This window comes from Hippichthys cyanospilos, chromosome 21, assembly GCF_059441005.1.
Source record: "Hippichthys cyanospilos isolate Australia breed blue-spotted pipefish chromosome 21, RoL_Hcya_1.0, whole genome shotgun sequence".
Taxonomy (NCBI): Eukaryota; Metazoa; Chordata; class Actinopteri; order Syngnathiformes; family Syngnathidae; genus Hippichthys; species Hippichthys cyanospilos.
This window is the reverse complement of record NC_142389.1, coordinates 5,381,009-5,401,808: the sequence shown is the minus strand read 5'-3', so window position 1 is coordinate 5,401,808 and position 20,800 is coordinate 5,381,009. Positions and strand designations below refer to the sequence as shown.

The 20,800-nt window shown below is 40.2% G+C and overlaps 3 protein-coding genes and 1 non-coding gene across 9 annotated transcripts in view; 3 read left to right on the top strand and 1 right to left on the bottom strand.

Moving 5' to 3' along the window:
• Positions 1–98: 98 nt before the first annotated feature.
• Positions 99–5,259, top strand: LOC148406275 (uncharacterized). Of its 3 annotated transcripts, XM_088404186.1 has the most exons (9): positions 106–837; positions 1,289–1,405; positions 2,457–2,570; positions 2,634–2,690; positions 2,773–2,910; positions 4,242–4,289; positions 4,403–4,516; positions 4,643–4,750; positions 4,814–5,259. In XM_088404186.1, the coding sequence occupies exons 1-9, from the start codon at positions 670–672 to the stop codon at positions 4,898–4,900; spliced, it is 951 nt and encodes a 316-aa protein (XP_088260312.1). In that variant the 5' UTR covers positions 106–669; the 3' UTR covers positions 4,901–5,259. The 3 variants fall into 3 exon arrangements, with proteins under 3 accessions (XP_088260310.1, XP_088260311.1, XP_088260312.1); XM_088404184.1 differs by having other exon boundaries at positions 99–837; positions 4,643–5,259; XM_088404185.1 differs by lacking the exon at positions 4,242–4,289 and having other exon boundaries at positions 100–837; positions 4,643–5,259.
• A 2,614-nt stretch (positions 5,260–7,873) lies between these two features.
• rps27.1 (ribosomal protein S27, isoform 1) lies at positions 7,874–10,107 on the top strand. The gene is made up of 4 exons (XM_088404420.1): positions 7,874–7,984; positions 8,451–8,559; positions 8,622–8,732; positions 9,960–10,107. The coding sequence occupies exons 1-4, from the start codon at positions 7,979–7,981 to the stop codon at positions 9,986–9,988; spliced, it is 255 nt and encodes an 84-aa protein (XP_088260546.1). The 5' UTR covers positions 7,874–7,978; the 3' UTR covers positions 9,989–10,107.
• LOC148406274 (small nucleolar RNA SNORA35) lies at positions 9,744–9,878 on the top strand. Its single transcript, XR_015864087.1, has one exon. It is a non-coding gene; the product is annotated as a small nucleolar RNA SNORA35 (small nucleolar RNA).
• A 39-nt stretch (positions 10,108–10,146) lies between the features above and the next one.
• Positions 10,147–20,800, bottom strand: part of LOC148406272 (small conductance calcium-activated potassium channel protein 2-like) — a 27,352-nt gene continuing 16,698 nt past the window's right edge. The window contains exons 6-15 of one of the 4 annotated variants that reach the window (XM_088404417.1): positions 17,031–17,123; positions 15,261–16,046; positions 14,330–14,425; positions 13,979–14,269; positions 12,991–13,112; positions 12,775–12,916; positions 12,591–12,701; positions 12,391–12,518; positions 11,013–11,091; positions 10,147–10,905 (exon numbers count right to left, since the gene is read on the bottom strand). In XM_088404417.1, the coding sequence (XP_088260543.1) occupies positions 10,696–10,905; positions 11,013–11,091; positions 12,391–12,518; positions 12,591–12,701; positions 12,775–12,916; positions 12,991–13,112; positions 13,979–14,269; positions 14,330–14,425; positions 15,261–16,031 (1,950 nt within the window). In that variant the 5' untranslated portion in view covers positions 16,032–16,046; positions 17,031–17,123 and the 3' untranslated portion in view covers positions 10,147–10,695. Of the gene's footprint in view, positions 10,906–11,012; positions 11,092–12,390; positions 12,519–12,590; positions 12,702–12,774; positions 12,917–12,990; positions 13,113–13,978; positions 14,270–14,329; positions 14,426–15,260; positions 16,047–17,030; positions 17,370–20,800 lie in introns of those variants that run through there. The other 3 variants (XM_088404416.1, XM_088404415.1, XM_088404418.1) reach the window with 3 other exon arrangements.

Genomic DNA, 20,800 nt, shown 5'->3' with positions numbered 1-20,800 from the left:
TATATATATATATATATATATATATATATATATATATATATATATATATATATATATATAATGTCTGTGTGTTTATATGTGTGCATGTCAAAGCTTTTTTAATTTAAATGATATGAAACATTTTAAAATAACTCCGTTTTGTCAAGTCTTTGAAATGATAAATGATTTTTTGTTTTTACCTCAATTTCCAGACTTTACTCAAGTGAATACCTGTCACTGCATTCATAATTTAAAAAAAAATTAACTATTATTAACTAAGGAAACCCTAACATTAATTAGTTAAAAATATGAACACAACTGCAACACAAATGGGGTAATTTCTTAGATGATTTTTCACACTTTTTATTGAACTTATTCAATACCAAAGATGTATTTTTATTTCATTTTTTTAAGAGTCCAGACATTCAATCACAGATACTTCTATTTACTATCCTTTAAAAAAAAAAAAAAAAAAATCAAGTGCTTTGCTAAAAGGTTGCCTACAAATAAATTAATAAATAAATACCACAATTGTTTGATTTATCTTTTATAGTTTATATTACCTACGTAAATAATAAAACCGCCATGACCTTATCGATGTTATGAATTCATTTTTCATTAAAAATGCAAAACGTCCCTAAAATCCCCAAAAAAGAACCATCAATAAATCATCAGTAGCATCCTCTGGTGATGACATCACCAGAATCCCGCCCTTCCTCCCTTCCTTCCCTCCCGGACTGCAAGTCTGCAAAAAGTCTGCAGCGGCCCGTTTGCTGCAGTGCGTCCACACTCTCACCTTCTTATTTTAGCGGCAGCAGCATCCTGAGCGAGCGCGGCTTCCTCTGTGACTCAGCACAGGTAAAAACGTCTTTTCTTTATTTTTTTGCTCATGCGTGAGGACTGGATGTCTTGTATGTGTGTCCCTCTGGACCACAGCCAAGTCATACTGCAGCTGAGTCTCACTTTGGTGCAGCGTGCCTTGAAAACAAATGCACTGCTGTCATCTGTGTTTGATTGCATCATGGAAAGTTTTTTACATATATATTTAAAAAAAATGTGTTTGCACTGCATGATGTGGAGAATGTTTTGACCAAGGAGGAGGAGGAGGAGGAGCACCTGTCCCTTTAAGAGGCCTCTCGTCCTCTAGTATGTCATGTAGAGGACATAGGAATGACCTCAGCGCCTAACAACTACTTTTGCAATCTAAACTCGAATATTTTTGACAGAAAATGTACATTTTATGTATTTTGCTTCAGTGATGCTCTCGCTAACTTTGGACGTGTCCCAAAACTTTTGTGCGTCCACGCAGTCCCAGGAAGGAAGCGAGATGGCCCAGAACGACCCGAAAGACCCGACGCCCCCGCCGGGGACGCTGAGCCCGGGACAGCTGCAGTCACACTTCAAGATGGAGCCAAAAACTCTAGGGGTGGGAAAGGAGTCGTTTTTTTTTTTCCACATTACGAAGTATTTTAATCAGTGGTCATGCTAATTTGACATTTTATCTCCTTTTGGGTGAAATTTCAGCTCCTCAGTGCCTTCTTTCAATTTTTTGGGCCTTTGATGTGAAACAGCTTTGAAGTAAAGGTCAAAGTGGACAAAATGATGCACGATTCCAATCACACTAGCTAAAATGCTAACATGCTAGCAAGTGAGACAACATTCGAACACATTTCTGATGTTGGCACTATTTCAAAAAGCCAATGAGACTGAATAGAATGCTAAAGTTTGTATGCTAATGTCGTAAGATAACCTGAGCAAAAAAAAAAATTCCTAGACCTAGCATGGATTTTACTTCTGGATTTACTTTTATGATAGTAGCACAATAATGCAAAGTTTTCAAAGGCCCAACTACATCAAATGAAATGCTAGCGCTCCAATACTTGGTAACCAAAATAAAAGAATTACATTTATACCGAAAGCGCTTAGACCATCAAGGATGTACTATTTTAATAACTTAATAAAACTAGCTAAAATGCTAACATACTCTTTGTATGCTTATAAAATAATAATGTAATCCGATAAGGTGCTAATATGCTAACGTATGACCTTCCGTTTTGTAGCATTGAGTACAGAAAACAGAAACTCGACATAAGATTTTTACAATGTGCCCAAATTAACTAAAATGCTAACGTACTATTGATATGCTTAAAAAAAATAGTATTGTCATCAGATAAAATGCTAACATGCTAACATTTGGCTTTCCGTTCTGGAAATATGAAAACATGCCCTGTGGTAATGGAACCATTTTAAAAAGCTAATGAGACCACATACAATGCTAACATGCTAGCAGTTCCAATGCTAACATATGCGGATAGCAAAGATAGTACAGGAAAGTGCTATTTGACTATTTGGTTAATCGTAGTACTTTAGTTATTCCTGAACTTTTTTTTTTTTTATTTAAAAGTCTTAACAAGCTCCAAGAAAATGCTAACATGCTATTTAATGCTAAATGATAGCGGCTAACATTTGTTTTTCAGGCCGTCCAGCTGGTCATCGCGGCGTTAATCCTGTGCCTGAGCATGTCCGTGCTGCGGGTGCACGAGATCCACTTCACGGCCGACGTGGCGCTCTTCCTTGTGGTGGTCATTCAGGTGAGAGAGTTAGCGCTCATGCTAACTTTTAACATCATTTAGCATTGAGATTCTGGTTTCTAGGTCCTCTTGTCGGGATCCGTGTTGATCCACAGTGCGAGGAGGCCTACTCTGTTTTGGGTGAGTACGTTTTTTTTTTATGTGTGAAATAATCAAAGGCCTACTGCTTTCTGTTATATTTATTGCTTTTTTTTATTTTCAGGTGAAATGCGCCCTGGTTCTTCATCTTATCAGCGCCGCCTTCTCCACCGCCGCCTTGGGCCTGATGTCCAAGCACCTCCCGTACAGGCAGGACTCGTACCACTGCGAACACTGCAACCGCCTGGAGTACCACGCCGTGGTAAATGCAACTTTCATTTTTTTAAATTTTTTTTTCCTCGTCAGATCATGCAGCTGTAATTAATGGAGTGAATTAAACAAGTCTTGTCCGGTGCAAGATTGAAACAATGTGATTGCAAAAGGGAAAGAATTCTGTCCACGTTCAACCTGGTGACTATTTTCAAAATGCACTTGTAAAACTTACAAGGTTTCATCACCAAAATATCATGTAGAACGCTGGAACTAGTTTGAAACTAGTTTGAAACTAATCCAACAGTCTATTGTAAGGTTTGTTGTTTTTTTTTTTTTTCAAAAAAACAAGTCTACCGTTTTTTTTTTTTTCCTGCAAAAATTGACCATGTATAGTAAGGCTTTTTTTCGTAAAAAAACGACAGTGTACAAAACTTTTTTTTTTTTTTTCACAAAAACGACCATGTATAATAAGGCTTTTTTTTCCCGCAAAAATACAAGTCTATAGTAAGGTATTTTTTCAATAAACAACAGTTTCAATAAACTATAGTAAAACTTTTTATTTTGCAAAAAATACAATGTATAGTAAGGCTTTTTTCCGCAAAAAAACAAGTCTATAGTAAGGTATTTTTTCAATAAACAACAGTTTCAATAAACAATAGTAAAACTTTTTATTTTGCAAAAAATACAATGTATAGTAAGGCTTTTTTTTCGCAAGAGAAGACTGTCTATAGTAAGGCTTTTTTCCACAAAAAAACAACAGTCTACAAGGCTTTTTGTTTTGCAAAAATAACCACGTAGAACAAAGCTGATTTTTTTTAATAAATGACTATAGTAAATCTTTTTTTCGCAAAAAAAAGACAGTGTATCGTAAGGTTTTTTAAAAAAAAATTTCCAAAAAAAAGCAGCAGTCTATTTAGTAAGGCTTTTATTTCTCGCAAAAGGAAAAACAAACACCATGTGAAGTACGGCTTTTTATTTTGAAAAAAAAACCCCACCGTGCATAGTTTTTTTTTTTAATTACCGTTGATAAGCATTTTAATGTTGAAAAAACATCATGTATAGTAAGGGATTATTTAGCAAAAAAATGACCATTTATTGTAAGGCTTTTTTTTTCTTTTTTTTGGGTGGGGAATGACGAGGCTTTTTTCTCAGAAAAAAAGACCACATAAAGTAAAGTAAAGCTTTTCATCTTGAAAAAAATATAATGTATATTTAGCAAGGGATTTTTTTTCTCTCCAAAAAATGACCATTTAAAGTAAGGCTTTTTTCTGCGCGAAAAACGACCATGTAGAGTAAGGCTTTTTTTTGCTAACGTTTCATGCTAACGGTTGCTACACATTAGTGGCCCAAAGCCGACTTTTTGATGTTTTGTCTTTGCAGCTACATTGTTTCAGGAAATGCACCGGGCTGGTCGAGCAAAAATGCAAAGTAAGCGGACAGCCGTTGCACCTTGTTTTCGTTTTGTCCTTTGTTTTTTTTTTTCCCGCGCGTTGTGGACCATTTTTGAATTTGCGCTAAACGAATGCGTTTTGCGGCTTTAGATGTTGATTGACGGCATCTTGTCGACGTTGGTGATCTTCCTGGTGCTGGAGCTGCTGATCTGCATCACCGCCATGCTTTTCGGCCTCACCGTGCTCGCCGCGCGCCGGACACAGGTCGTCAATTCACTTTATTACGTCAATTCATTTGATTTTGTTTCATTTTTTTTCAACCTAGAGGGAATAAAAAAAAAAAGACTTTTAATGAGGCTTTATTTCGAATGTTTTCTGTAATCTGCTCAGACTCCGAGCGAGCGACCTCGCTACCCACAAACCCGCCCGCCGGCGTCTCCGGCCATTCAGGCTGTTCGGGCGGCTCCCCCCGCTGCGGCGGAGCCCTCCGCATCCCAGGTAATGCACTCCAACACACACATACACAAATACACAAACATGACTGCTCGCGCGTGTGAGCAGGTCGCCGTGGTGGTGACCGAACCCGACTCGGATCTGCTGGAAGACATCGCCACCCCGCCCACCGAACCCCAAGTGGAGCCCATTTAAATCCTCCTCCAACACGCACACGTCCTTCTGTGGATAATTCCCGCTGCCACACCTGGTGCTGTAGAACAACGTGGCGCCGTTTGCTGTAATAACCATATTTACAAATGAAAATGGACGATTAGCAAAGTAATTCTGCAAGAATGCCACTAGATGGAGACAAATATCGTGTTTGTAAATTTAACCGAGCACATACGGCATGTTTAGCTTGACTACACAAAAATAGGCAATTCATCTTCTGTTCACCGTAGTGTTCAATTGTATATTCTAATGATTTTTTTTGTCAGTCGACAAGGCCCGCAAGGACCCAAAGTGTATATGGTGTAAAAGTGTCAAATAAAAACTTTCAAACAAAACGAGAAGGGTTTACGTGTATGACTTTGTGGAGCTATGGAGCTGCACAACCTGTTTGTGTGCATCTTGACAAATTAGGTGTTTCATGGTGAATGGTTAGAAGTTTTGTTTTGTTTTTTTTTTAGCAAAAAACAACTATGCGTTTTACTCGCAAAAACGACAGTCAGGCTTTTTTTCACAAAAAAACGTTTTTAATGCAAAAAACGACAGTCTATAGTAAGGATTTTTTTGCAAAAACAACTGTATAGTAAGGTTTTTTTTCGTAAAAAAAATGACAGTATATAGTAAGGCTTTTTCTTTGCAAAAAACAACAGTCTATAGTAAGGCTTTTTTTTTTACAAAAACAACTGTATAGTAAGGCTTTTTTTCACAAAAAAACCCCGACAGTCTATAGTGAGGCTTTTTTAATGCAAAAAAATGACAAGGCTTTTTTTCGTAAAAAATGACAGTATATAGTAAGGCTTTTTCTTTGCAAAAAACGACAGTCTATAGTAAGACTTTTTTGGCAAAAAAACGACAAGTCTATAGTAAGGCTTTTTTTCACCAAAAAATGACAGCCTAGAATAAGGCTATATTTTCGCAAAAAAAAAAAACCAACAAAAAAAGGACAGTCTATAGTAAGGCTCTTTTATTTACCAAAAAACGACAGTCTATAGTAAAGCTTTTTTTTTTGTAAAAAAACAACAGTCTATAGTGAGGCTTTTTTTAGGCAAAATACAACTGTCTGTAGTAAGGCTTTTTTTTCGCAAAAAACGACAGTCTATAGTAAGGCTTTTTTTCACAAAAAAAACCCGACAGTAAGGCTTTTTCTTTGCAAAAAACAACAGTCTATAGTAAGGCTTTTTTTTTTTACAAAAACAACTATATAATAAGGCTTTTTTTCACCAAAAAATGACAGTCTATAGTAAAGCTTTTTTTTTTGTAAAAAAACAACAGTCTATAGTGAGGCTTTTTTTAGGCAAAATACAACTGTCTCTAGTAAGGCTTTTTTTTTCGCAAAAAAACGACAGTCTATAGTAAGGCTTTTTTTCACAAAAAAAACCCCGACAGTAGAGTAAGGCTTTTTTAATGCAAAAAAACGACAGTCTATAGTAAGGCTTTTTTCGTAAAAAAATGACAGTATATAGTAAGGCTTTTTTTTGTAAAAAAACAACAATCTATAGTAAGGCTTTTTTTTTTGCAAAAACAACTGTATAGTAAGGCTTTTTTTCACCAAAAAATGACAGCCTAGAATAAGGCTATATTTTCGCAAAAAAAAAAAAAAAAAAAAAAAAAACAACAAAAAAACGACAGTCTATAGTAAAGCTTTTTTTTTTGGTAAAAAAACAACAGTCTATAGTGAGGCTTTTTTTAGGCAAAATACAACTGTCTATAGTAAGGCTTTTTTTTTTTGCAAAAAAACGACAGTCTATAGTAAGGCTTTTTTTCACAAAAAAAAAACTTGACAGTATAGTAAGGCTTTTTTAATGCAAAAAAACGACAGTCTATAGTAAGGCTTTTTTCGTAAAAAAATGACAGTATATAGTAAGGCTTTTTTTTTGTAAAAAAACAACAGTCTATAGTGAGGCTTTTTTTTTGTAAAAAAACAACAGTCTATAGTGAGGCTTTTTTTAGGCAAAATAGGCTTTTTTTTCGTAAAAAAATGACAGTATATAGTAAGGCTTTTTCTTTGCAAAAAACAACAATCTATAGTAAGGCTTTTTTTTTTTTTGCAAAAACAACTGTATAGTAAGGCTTTTTTTCACCAAAAAATGACAGCCTAGAATAAGGCTATATTTTCGCAAAAAAAAAACAACAAAAAAAGGACAGTAAGGCTTTTTTATTTACCAAAAAAACGACAGTCTATAGTAAAGCTTTTTTTTTTTTTTGTAAAAAAACAACAGTCTATAGTGAGGCTTTTTTAGGCAAAATACAACTGTCTATAGTAAGGCTCTTTTATTTACCAAAAAACGACAGTCTATAGTAAGGCTTTTTTTCACAAAAAAACCCGACAGTCTATAGTGAGGCTTTTTTGTGGCAAAAAAACGACAGTCTATAGTAAGGCTTTTTTTCGTAAAAAAAATGACAGTATATAGTAAGGCTTTTTCTTTGCAAAAAACGACAGTCTATAGTAAGGCTTTTTTGGCAAAAAAACGACAGTCTATAGTAAGGCTTTTTTTCGTAAACAAACGACAGTAGATAGTAAGGCTTTTTTTTCGTAAAAAAAAAACGACAGTCTATAGTAAGGCTTGTTTGTAAAAAAACTGAAAAAAAAACTGTGAAAAACTTGCTCAAACGAAAAAAATTAAAATATCTCAGTACATATATGACAAACGAGATATGAAGACAAACCCTTTCAATTGAGCAGCTAAATTGTTTGTACAAAGCATGAAACGTGCTAGTTTGTTCATCTCTGAGCATATCGGAAGCATTTTCAGTCGCAGTTGTAATATTTGTTTATTTTATATGTAGGAGAGTAATTTGTACGTGTGAATTAATTTGGGGTTTACATACATCGTTTTGTATTTTATTTATTTTATTTTATTTTGTTTTCTTTTATGCTGAAGTTTTGTGTTCTGGAAGGAACACAACTGTTTCGAAACCTGGACGTCCATGATGGCAAAACCAGACCTTACCAAGATGGCCGCGGTGGTCGTCACTTCCTGCTAGGGCTCAACGCTACAGTGAATATGAGGGCCTCGCTTCCGGTTCTACCTCCTTTTCGGCAGCGGCTCTTTCCTCGCCAACATGCCAGTGAGTATCCTCGCCGCCTCGTCAACGACGTTTTCCCATTTAATGCCGCATTTGCGTACCCGATCCGGCCCCTATGTCTAGCCGAGACTTTTACGCTTCCACCGATGCCCGCGAAGTCATCCTTCGCAGCTTTTAGTCACACTATGCGCCAAAAAATGGATCACTTTTTTCGGAGCGCATTGTGACTCAAGATGGCGGCGCGCACACGGCAAACATGGAGTACGATTCGAAGCTTGTGCTTGAAAGACTCCTAAATGTGTTTCGCAATGTCACTTTTGTTAAATTTGATGTTCTTTTACGAATAATTAAGTACGCGGTGTACCTTAAAGGGATAACGGGTACATTAGTTAGCGACTTAATGTAGGCCAACTCGGCAGCCAAATCCGGAACAACCAGTTCTATGATACCGCTGCCATATCATACCCGCCTTTAATTTCACGCTAATTATTTATTTCCGCCCTGATAGCTCGCGAAAGACTTGCTGCATCCATCTCCCGAGGAGACAAGGAGGAGGCACAAGAAAAAGCGACTTGTTCAGAGTCCCAACTCGTACTTTATGGATGTCAAATGTCCAGGTAAGGTGCGAGGCGAGTGGCCAAACTGAGAAAAGGGAAATGACGTCACGGTGCGTTTGCAGGATGCTACAAGATCACGACGGTGTTCAGTCACGCGCAGACGGTCGTGCTGTGTGTCGGCTGCTCGACGGTCCTGTGTCAGCCCACCGGAGGCAAAGCTCGTCTCACAGAAGGTCGGTGTTGCCGAGCTACTACGCCACTTTAAATTTGATTCCTTTTTTTGTTTGTTTGTCTGGTGGTTCTGGTATTCAAGCTACCCGCAAGGACATGGTAGCCCCAAGTACCGCATGATTTGCCCACAAATTAGACAAGCGGTGATGAAACGAGGAATGTCCAAAACGCTTTTAAATTGATATTTTTTGAAGGATCACAAACCGGTCTTCACAAGTGAGATACTTTTTTTGACAGTTATCTCTAGTACTACTATTGAGACTCAGTTTATTTGTGTCCACTGCTTTTGGTCCTAGTGTATTCAGTAGAGGACATCCTGGCCTTTTTTGTGATGTCTTGTGGGTGGGATGCAGTCAACTGTCTTGCGGAGATAAGAGATGATACCGTGTTCACATAAGTGGACTTTTTGTATTCTGTAACTTGACTCGTTGGAGATATCTCACTAAGTCGCAGTGTGCTGAGTAGAGGACATCCTGGCCTTTCCAGTGAAGTGTTTGGGTGGGAAGCAGTTCGCTTCGCTGTCTCGCTGAGACACAACATAGACCGGAGTGAAGATTTGAGTATAGTCTACATTTTTTGACTCGTTCAAGCTACCCTGCGAAGTGAGTTCAGTAGAAGACATCCTGGCCTTCCTAGTGTTGTCTCGTGTTTTTGGGTGGGAAGCGATTCACTTTGCCGTTTTGCAAAGACAAAATGGACACGACGGTGGACACAAGCAGGCGGGGTTTTAGGCGGAAAGCTAACATTTCTGATGCAGATGATTTGCTGCTGTCAAGGAAAACTTAGGTCTTTTTTTGGTATTGGGGAGCAGTATCGGCTGCTTTCACGAGTACCCGATACCTCTTATCTGTACTTTCACATGCCTAATATTCACATTTCCTCGCAGATCGACACATTTCAAAGATTTTAAATTAAATAATAGTTGATGTAGCGAGCAAAACGTTGGTCATGCAACACTTGCATCTGAAAGGCAAGTTTAGTTTTCTAGTCATCTTTTTTATTTTTTTATTTCCTCGCACAACTATTGTAAATGACTGGACTTCCTGTTTAGTGGTCTTCTAGTCTTTTCGTTGTGCCAGATGAATCTCAGTTTGCAGAAGGGTTGAGCTCCACCTCTGGCTCCCCCCTTTCGAAGGCTGAGAACAAAACCGTTAGCTTCCGCCGCGCGCGGTCAAAGCGGCGACTTTGAAAACGCTGACTCTTCCGTCTCTCTTTTCTTTTGTCCTCAGGATGCTCGTTTAGGAGGAAGCAGCATTAAAATGTTGTTCCCGGAGCTCAAGGGGAGGACGAAGGGACGGAGCGCGGGAGGCTGACGCCGGCGCGCAACACATTACCGCTCCGTTCCTTGTTTCTCAATAAAATGTTGTTTTGGCTAAATGAATGAGTTGGGTCCTTGGAGATGAGTGTTTATTACAAATGGCGACATCAGAATGTATCACTCAAACATGCTTGCGCCGTTATTTCTCATTAGCTTCCATAATGCATGAAATGTGAGCAATATATCATTCAAATTGGAAAAAAAAATGCTAGACAACATCGCAGTGCAGCTTTGTAGCTACCAGTATGTAAAAATTTGTGATCTGTAAAGGTTTTTGAGTATTGATTTAATGACTAAAGTTTGCACATGTACGTATATATTAGGGTTGTCAAAAATGAAGCTGTAACTTTGAAGACCAAATTTTAGAAAGGCTCAAGTAAACCAAAGTATAATCAATTCTAAATACTCAGGAAAAAGCACAGCTTTCTGTATTGAATGATTTTCGTGGCGCTTTCCACCTCAATTTATTATTTGTGGCATTGCACAAAACAGCAAAATATACATATTGGGACTTTGGATTCAGTGGCACATACCACAACTTGTTCCTCCGTCAATCATGTGACCTATAACACATTTTTGGAACAGAAAGTCCTATTCGGCAGTACCAAGTTTCTCCTTCGGAGGGCGCCAGAGAGCCACCCTGCGTTCTACCTGTCCTCGCTCCTGTTCTCCCTCTCGCGCAGCAGGTGGCGTATGGAGGAGTTCTGCGTGGACAGGGTGCTGGTCAGCAGCGGCATGAGGCCTCGGAAGCCCTCTCGCAGCTCCTCCACGTGCTTCTCCAGGCCGCGCACGTGCGCGTCCAGCTCGGCCCGGCAGCCCTGCACCTCCGCCAGCACGTCGCACAGCGTGGTTTGCAACTGCGGGAGGGGGGTGGGGGCGGGGGGGTTCCCAGAGCACAAACACGTCACAACAAGGGCGCGTTGGCGACGGGCTCGGGCTTGGCTCGGCTGGGAGTGCCACTTGCCTCTCTCACCTTGCAGAGGTCCACCAGCGTGCTGCCTTGGTCGGCGAGGATCCGCTTGTCCATCTTGACGCGCCTCAGCCTGCGCAGCGGACATGTGATCAACGTCAGTGTGCACATTTTTTGCGACCGGATTGTCCCTTTTCAAAAAAAAAAATCTTTCCTGCAATAATAGTGGAAAAAAAAGGATGTTTTTACTTATGATAGGCGTCGAATTCCAGTCCTGGAGGGCCGGCATCCTGCATGTTTTGCGGTTTTCTTTCCCAGACGCACCTGATTCAAATGATTAGCTCATTAGGAAGCTCTGCAGGAGCTTCAAAATGATCCCAATCATTTTTTGGGTGTTTTTGAGGGAAAAGACTTGAAAACACGTAGGATACCGGCCCTCCAGGACTGGAGTTCGACAACAGCAAAAAAAAAAAAAAAAGATAATCACATGGACTTTTAAATGGTGAAGAGAGTGTGCACACTTTTGAAAATACATTGTAGTTTTTTTTAACTTTCCTGCATTAATGATGGACAAAAAATATATTCCAACAAAAAGATTTGAAAAGGGGTGTGTAAATATTTGATATTCATCGCATCTAAGCAACAAAATGAATGTGATGCATGGGCATATAAATTTGAAGTGGGTGTGCACACTTTTGCAAACACCTCATTTTTTCCCAACTATATTCCAGATTAATGATGAAAAGATGTTTTTTTTCCTTCCTAACATTAAAATAAATACAATTGCATGCGCTATAAAGTTTGAAATGAGTGTGCACATTTTTGCAAACACATTTTCACAGTTTTTGCTTTACATTAATTAATAAAATTAGCATCTTTTTATTCAATAAATTAAAATGTTTACGAGGAAAAGGACTGTAATGTTATTATTTTATGATTAAAAGTGATGTACTATTTCGGACAGTATTAAAAAAAAGAATAACACGCTTGAAGTTATTAGTTTTATAAATATATAGCATGATTTTATTGGTCAGGCCCACTTAAAACTTTCAGCGCCAAGCGTTATCGGAAAAATAAACCTATGGAAGGCCAGTTTTTATATTTAGCGTTTCCACTCAGCTCTGTTGTAAGTGTGGAAACAGTGCCATCCAATGGTCACAGTTAATACTGCGGTGCTCAATTAGCTTATATTAGGTAAGCATTAGTCAAGGTTGTCAGCTACCCTCCATAAAAAAAAAAAAAAACACATTTGATGATAATTTTATGATTACTGTTATTACTATTTTAAAAGACAAGAATTCTCGCCCATCAAACATCTTTTTTTCAGTGCAGGAGAATTTTTTTTTCTATTGGACAAAAATGTGATATTTGAATGCAGCGCATGTAAGAATAATGAATGAATCTGATTGGACAAACAGTCCAACTGTCTTACTGGTGGATGGCGAGCATGAGTTTGCGTTGGTGCATGCGGACCATGGTGTGGTCCTTCTCCCTGGAGAGCTTGGTGTGCTTGTAGATGAACCAGGTCTCCCTCAGCACGTTAGCCGCGGCGATTTTCATCTACGGAAAACAAAGATGGACGCTAGAAGATGCTCCCGCTTCATCTGGCGTGACGTGAAAAACGTCCCCAACCCTTTTGGAGATGTGAGAGTCGATCATGAAGTTGTGCACGTGCTTCTCGGCCCTCGTTAGCTCCAGCTTCCTGGCCACCACCGCCACCACCAAAACGGTGCAGCCCGCCCCCTTGCCGGGAACAAAAATTCCAAAAAATACCAAAAACAAAACAAATTTGGTCTTTTTTTTTTTTTTTGCTCACCATGATTCCTGTAAGGAGACAAATGCTGCGTCCACAGTAGGTGTGGGGGACCACGTCCCCGTAGCCGATGGACAGGAAGGTGACGGACACCATCCATAAGGCCTCCATGTAGTTGCTACTTAGATCTCTGTAGTTGTGATGCCTGAAAATAATCACGTTCATTGGTTGATTTGGTTCAAATTCAGCAAGAAAAAAAACCCGGACTGGATTCACGACCTTTCGCATACGTGCAGCCCCCAGGCGGCAACGATCCACAGGGACACGCTGAAGATCATCAGCACCGTGCCGGGGTAGGTGGTCATCAGGGTCTTGCCCACGAAGCGGGCGTTGAAGTGGATCTGCGTTAGAATGATCTAATATCTCAATCCGGATTGGCCGGACCGGATCCAAGGTGAGCGTTTTCTTAACCTCTGTGCAGTATTTGGACCATTTTTGGATCATTTTCTTCCAGGACATTCTCGTAGTATTTTAGACAAGGGATGGCACACTCATGCTAGTGTGATAACAAAGTCTTGAACCATGCCATATTGTCATCATCTGGGTGAAATTTCAGCTCCCTGGTGTTTTCTTTTAATGCTTTCCCTTTGATGTAAACCAATCCAATGATTGGATAAAATACTGCACAAGGTTAAAATAGCAATTACAATATAAAAGGGATCACAGGAGAAAGTTCCTTTGCTGACCCGCTTTCTATCGCTGACCAAACCAGCAGCACTTCATAAGGAATTTTTGACAATTGAATTTTGGCTGGAAGACAGGAAAACTGTGGCTATAATAACAACAGGTAACCATATAAGACTTATAAATAAAAGCATATGATGTTTTGCAAACACATTTTGCCAATTATTGCTTCATCTTACAATCAACCTGCTCTCATTTTGAAAAGAAGACACATACTCTCCCAATCAAAGCATAACATAACTGCAGAAGCCATGTTATAAGCTAAAATAGCCCAAAACCACACGTCCCCCTCCTTCGCAAAATGTACAATGACAATACAAAAAAATGTGCTTTATGCCAACAATTCCATATGAATTTCCCAGACTAAAATTTCCATGACAAAACGCACTCCACCATATTATAGCTAATGATACCATAGCATAGTGCTGTACACCATAACAAACAGTACAACAACCATATGTAGTATAATATAGCATTGATTAGCATGCTATAAAATAGCATAAAACCCCGCGTCATCCAATACCTTGTTGAGCGCCCCGATGCTCCTCGACGCCGTGTCGGTGAAGAGCCTGCTGTGCAGCATCATGGCGCGCCCCAGCAGGTAGAGCCTGAGGAACATGGGCAGCGCCAGCACGATCTCCAGCTCCGTCTCGGACAGCGCCGCCGGCGGCGCCGCCTGCCGCTGGAAGTAGGCCAGCAGGCCCACCGGGTACGGGTGGATGGCGGCGGCCGCCAGCTCCAGCGCGATCAGCGCCAGCCGCTCCGTGGTCATGGCGATGCGCCAGTCCTCGGCGCTGCTGTCGTGGACGTAGAGCTAAAACGGCGCCATTGTCAGAATACGCCGGGGGAAGCTTGCCGAGCGGCGCGGGCTCACCTGAACCTCGCAGCAGTGGTACGCCATGATGAGGCCCAGCAGGAGGATGGTGGAAACGCTGATGATGGATTTGAGCGTGAGGGAGTAGACGGAGCTCTGCGGGCCACACGGCAAAGCTGAGCGAGCCCGGATAATCTTATAATCTTAACATACATCGGAATAATCCACTTGCGGGATGTAATGAATACGATTTTATAGACGTTGTTCTTTTTATGCGGGTGCTGCCCAACCATCGGTCCGTCCGTCCATCCAAGTACTGCAGAAAGTCGCACAACACTATACCATATCATACTATACCACACCATGCCATACATATAGCCATGCCATGACATACCATACCACACCATACCGTACCATACCATAACATACCGTACCATATCAACCATACCATACATACCATACCAGCCGTATCATATCAAACCATACAATGCCGAACCATACCAGCCATACTATACAATATCACATACCGGCATAACCATACCATAGTACCAACCGTACCATATTATGGCATGCAATACCATATCACACCACACCGTCCCATACCATACCACACAGCACCACACCTCACCGTACCACCATACGATACCATACCCTACCATATCACACTGCACCGTACCATACCATAACATACCATATCACACCGCACCGTGCCATGCCATACCATACCATATCACACCACACCACAACGTACCATACCATACAATACCATACCATATCACACCATACCATACAATACCATACCATATCACACCATACCATACCATACCATACCATACCATACCATACCATACCATACCATACCATACCATACCATACCATACCATACCATATCACACCATACCATACCATATCACACCGCACCGCACTGTACCATACCATACCATACTATAACACAACAAAACACTCGAAACCCTTAACTAGTGTGTCGGACCTTGCTGTAGATGCTCCACGACAGTTCCGTTTCCATGACCATCATGACCACGCCAAAAATGCCAACGGCAAGAGCGCAGTCGTTGAGCCGCTGCCTGCGTAGAAAGAGCGCCCTCCTGCGCACCAGCCGCCACCCGATGCTGTGCGTCTTCCAGTAGTGGTCGTCCTTGGCCTCCGCCTTGTGCTTGGGACTGGAGTGGGAGGGGGCCCCCGGCAGGAGACCCCGGTCTTGGCCGGGCCGCGTCGGCGACTCTTTGCCGAGCCGAGCCGGCTCGTCGTCCCTGCTGGTGACGACGATCTCCGGGAGGCTCTGGCTCATCTCCAGGGAGATGCGAGCTTGCCTCTGGAGGCCGGGGGCCGGGGGCCTCCTAGAGCTTTCGAAGGGGGACCCGCAGGGGGCCGCGTCGTTAAAAGCGCGGCCCTTCTCCGGGATCCTGCAAGCTCCCGAGTTCTTGGCTTTGCGCTCTTTCCTGGAAGCGCTCTGCCGTTTCTTCTCCTTGCATTTGGTTTTGTCGGCCCTCCTGGGGGAGCACGGCGAGGCCCGGGCGCAAAAGTGGCCGTTGTATAAAGGCAAGGTGGCTATGGCCTGGGTGCGGTCCAGCCACACCGTGCCATCGCCGCACCTCGGGACGGCCGGGCACGCCCCGCATTGGGGGGGGCAGGTCCGGTGGGGGGATAGCGTCCTGGCGGGAGGCAGCGGGGAACGCTGCTCCTCCACCTGCCGTTCGTCCACCAGAGAAATGTTGACCAAGGAGGTGGACGAGCGCTCCATGGTGACGGCGTCCACCTGAAGAAGAGCCAGGACATCTTAGGACAAGGTTGTGATATGAAATATCTCGAAAACTTTCACTTTACAAGAAAAAAAAAAAAGCATACATTAGGATTCACCAATTAATTTGTGGGAAATATGAATTTGACCGAATTTGGCCATACTAAGTGTGCGCGTGAAATTAGGGATGGGCGTGGCCTGGCCTTGTTCAAATGTTATCGGTGCTCACCATGGCGTTGGAGCACATTTATAATCACAAACGTCACAAAATGTCAAATTAGATTCGAAAAGTGCCAACATTTTTGTGAAATTAAAAAAAAAAAAAAAAGAAAAAATGACACATTTTGGGGCGCGTGTGCGTGTATATTAAATTGGTGGTATCGGTACTTGATATCGGTACTGGTGACCACCCAAGAGTTGAGTACTCGTACTGGTATCGGTCTGAACAAAAATGATATCAAACACCCCTATTTGAAAACCAAGATGTTAAATATGATTTCAGTTTTTGCAAGGAAAAAAATAAGCTTTTATTGAACAGCAATTAAAAAAAATGGATGCAATTCAAAATAGTTTCTTTTGTATTTAAAAACTGTAAAATGTTGACAAAAAAAAAACATTTTAGCTTTTGGGTGCAAAATAGTTTAAATAAAACATTTTTATATAAAATAAAAGGTATTTCACAAAATATTCTTAAGTTTTATGGATGACCAATATTTTTTATTTATTTAGAATTATCTTTTTTTTTACCTATAAAAAGAAAAACATTACTTATATAGTTGATACATATGAACACATTCATGTGTATACACACAATATATATGAATGTAAACTTTTACATTATAAATGTTCTAAATTGTAATTCATTTAATATGTTTAATAACATTTGAGAGTATTTTTTTTCATCCGTTGGATTTTTTTCAAATAATGACAAAAAAATGTTTTTTAATCTGCTTTGAATAAGGTGTGAAGGGTGAGGTGAGGCGTTGCATGTAAATACCTTACCTTGAACAAAACAAGCTCTAGTTTTGCTCTTGCTTCAAATTTGGACAAATCCTCCTGCCAGTGGAAAAAAAAAAGCCCGTCCTTTTCCACGTGCTTCCTTGAAAAAAAATACAGCAAAAAAAATCAAGATTAATGCACGTAGACTTATTTAAAATAAATAAATAAATAACAGGATCAATAAGCGGTAGTGTTGTGATGTAATCAGATCTTGAAATCCAATAACAATGGCCGCGCTCCCTCCTTAACGAACTTGTCCATTAGCGGCCTGCTCGCGCCGGAGCTCCTCCCACAGATTCCGCATGAGGTTATGAACCTCTTGCGTATATGACGATGACATGTGACCACACACACACACACACACACACACACACACTTATATCCATTACATGCCCCATGCATTTATTCCGTCGGCTGGCCGCCGTCCCGCCATCAGGACGTCTTCCTTAAAGCCGGGCTTAGTGACAGCGCAGACTCAACTTGCAGATGTTGCAAAAGCAAACAATCATCTGCTGTGTGTGTGTGGGCGCAAGTGTGTGTTTTACCAAAATTCAGCCTGGCTAGATTAACTATCAAATCACGATTCACATCCAGAGCAAATCTCATTGAAATAGTTTCTTTGTTGCTAGCAGAGTTTGGGAAATTCAGCCCCTGAAGCCGGTTTGATGTAGAGACATGAAATTTGGTCGGCACGTCCGTGATGGGCAGAGCCACAAAAAAGTCTCAAGGAGCCATGCTTGAAAACCAATTTTAAGGCTGATATTTTGCTTTGAGGGGGCCGATTTGGGCGCAATGTTGGAATCTTGGGGGTCAGTCGTAAATGGATTTGTAAAATTCTATTTAATTTAGAACATGACATTTGGTAGGTTAGTCTATTATGAGTAGAGCTACAAAAAAATAAAAAAAAATTGAGTTTTGTGTCTTTGAAGTTGATATTTTGTGCTCAAAATCAGAAAATCTTGGGGGTCAGACAGATGGATTTGTAAAATTCAATTTATTTTAGAACATGGCATTTGGTAGGTTAGTCTATTATGAGTAGAGCTACAAAAGTATAAAAAAATGCTCAAAATTTGAGTTTTTTGTTTGGTTTGAAGTTGATATTTTAGGCTCAAAATTAGAAAATCGTGGGGGTCAGACCCAGATCATTTTTTTAAAAAAAAAGCACCATACAATTTGGTAGGTTTATCTATTGTGAGTAAAGCCAGAAAAAAGTCTCAGGAAGTCATGCTCAAACACCAAGTTTTTGGTCTGATATTCTGGTTTGAAGAAGTCATTTTAGGCTTCCTGTTAAAAAAATCATAGGGGTCAGTCATATATGGATTTTTTTTTTAAACTGTGTTTCATTTAGCAACATGAAATTTGGTAGGTTTATCTATCGTGCGTAAAGGCACAAATAGTCTCAGGGTCCTCCTCAAAAACCAAGTTTTTGGTCTGATATTCTGCTTTGAAGCAGCCATTTTTGGCTCCTTGTTGGAGAATTTTGAGGGTCAGTCATAGATGAATTTATTAAAATTCTATTACTTTTGACATCATAAAATTTGGAAGGCTTATCTATCTTGAGTAAAGCCACAGGAAAAAAAATTCTAAAATGCGATGATTAAAAACCAAGTTTTTAGTCTGATATTCTGGTTCAAAGCAGCCATTTTAAATTCAATGTTGGAAATCTTAGGGGTCAGTCAAAGTTGGATTTGTTAAAATTCAGTTTTATTTAGCACCATGAAATTTGGTAGGCTTGTCTATCGTGAGTAGAGCCACAAAAAAGTCTCAACAAGCCATACTCGAAAACTTAGTTTTAAGTCGGACATTTTGATTTGAAGCGGACATTCTACAAGCAAATGCTGGCCAATCAGTGCCCTTCAAAGATGAACTCGTTCAAATGATAAGTAATAGTATAGGAAAGCCTCAAGAAGCCATTTTCCAAAAGGCACGGGAAAGCCGCCATTTTGAAGCATCATTTAGCCCCGCCTGTGCAAATTCTTAAGCGTAAAAACCCACAGACACACTAAATAAAATTTCGCATCAATCGACGCAAATAGCAGTCCTGACGATCCGCTGGGCAGATTAAACTTTAATCAAGAGAGACCCAATACTTATGAGCTTAAAAAATATCAAATATGTCACCCCTTAGCTGAACAGGTGGAATATTAAGCGCAAAAGTCATAACAATGACATCCCCCGCCGTTATTTATCCAAATCCGCTTGACAGATGGATCTACAGATAATATTGCTCGCTGCAAATGGATCGGGGGGGGGGGGGGGGGGGGGGGGGGGGGGATCCGCCTAGTAGCAGGATAAAGAATGGCATTATCTAATCGAGCGGAATCGTGTATTAAGGCTGGGATGGAAGAGTGGGCGCCGGGCGGGAGAAATGAAGACATTAGGGACCCGTGTGCCCATAAAAGCTACGCTTGAATGAGTTTTAAGAGTTTGACTTCAAAAGTGTCTAAAAACGTCGGGACTAAATGAACCCGTTCACTGCCAATGACGGCTATATACGTCAACGATCCATTTTTCTTTCAGAATCAATACGGAGCAGTGAAAATGACCAAAACGGTGCAGGCTACTTCTACGGCGAAAAATTCGGTTGCTAACAATTCAGTTATCTTAAAAAGCTATTGGATTACTTTGTACTTAATTACTGAAAGTAACTGATTACTTTTGTACTACTTTTGTAACATTAATAGCTAACGTCAAATGAATTTAGTATTAATTGCCATTTTTAGAACTCCCTTTTGCCAAACATTTAAAAAGTATATAAGAATTTCTGGACTCATAAGAAAAACGTAAAATGATGTCTTTGGGATTGAATGAGTTAAATGAAAATTGTGAAAATTCCGAAAACAACACCAACTATTTCTTATGTCTTAAAAAAAAAAAAGAATTTGCTAACAATTTAGTTAGCGTAAATGGCTAACATGACAAGATGGAAATGTTAGCGATGTTACCGAGAAACGTTATTCTCAATGGAGTGTTCGTCTTATTTTCGGAATGAATCTTATGAGATCAGTGTACCTAATAAAGCGTCCCGGCAGATGTTAAGTCTTCCAGCTCGCGAATTAATTCCAGCCCGTCGCCAAGTCGTGCTGAAAAAGCCTTAGCGTAGCACGTCTATTCTTGTGTGTGTGTGTGCGTGTGTGTTGCCAGTTTTCATTTAGTCTCCTCTGTTATTATTGCATCACCCCCTTGGCATTCTGGCTAAGTGGAATTAAACTGAGATGCTGGCGGCCGCTAATTGCTACAGCTGTTAAACGATGAGGATTCGCAGCTCGCCAACAAGGCGGGGAACGGACAATTGCCAGTTAATATTCTACATTGCATAACGATAATATGAAGCAATTAATCTGAATTTGGAACGGTTATATCGGTGGAGAAACGTGGGAGGGGGGACAGTAGCAGTCGAAAAGTTGGGAAACATCCTCTTATTCCTTGTTTTTTTCGTAATTATAAAAAAAAATATAATGAATTGTAGATACATACGTAATTGTTTATGACTTGGAATCATTTCAGTGGTATGTAAGGGTGTTTCCAAACTTTTGACTGGTACTGTAAAGTCATGAATTTCGTCAGTTGTGAAAAGGGAATCTTTTAAATTAGTTGGAATAGTTTAGAGTGGATGAGACATCGGGTTTTAGAAAAACATTTTGGTTTTCGAACTAAGAGCAAATGGATTGGAACATGAAGCGTTGTTGTGCTAAAATGTGTTATTGTGACTTCCTTTACAAAATGTCTCAATTTAGTTAAAATTCTATATGGATGCGCATTGTCATTAGTGA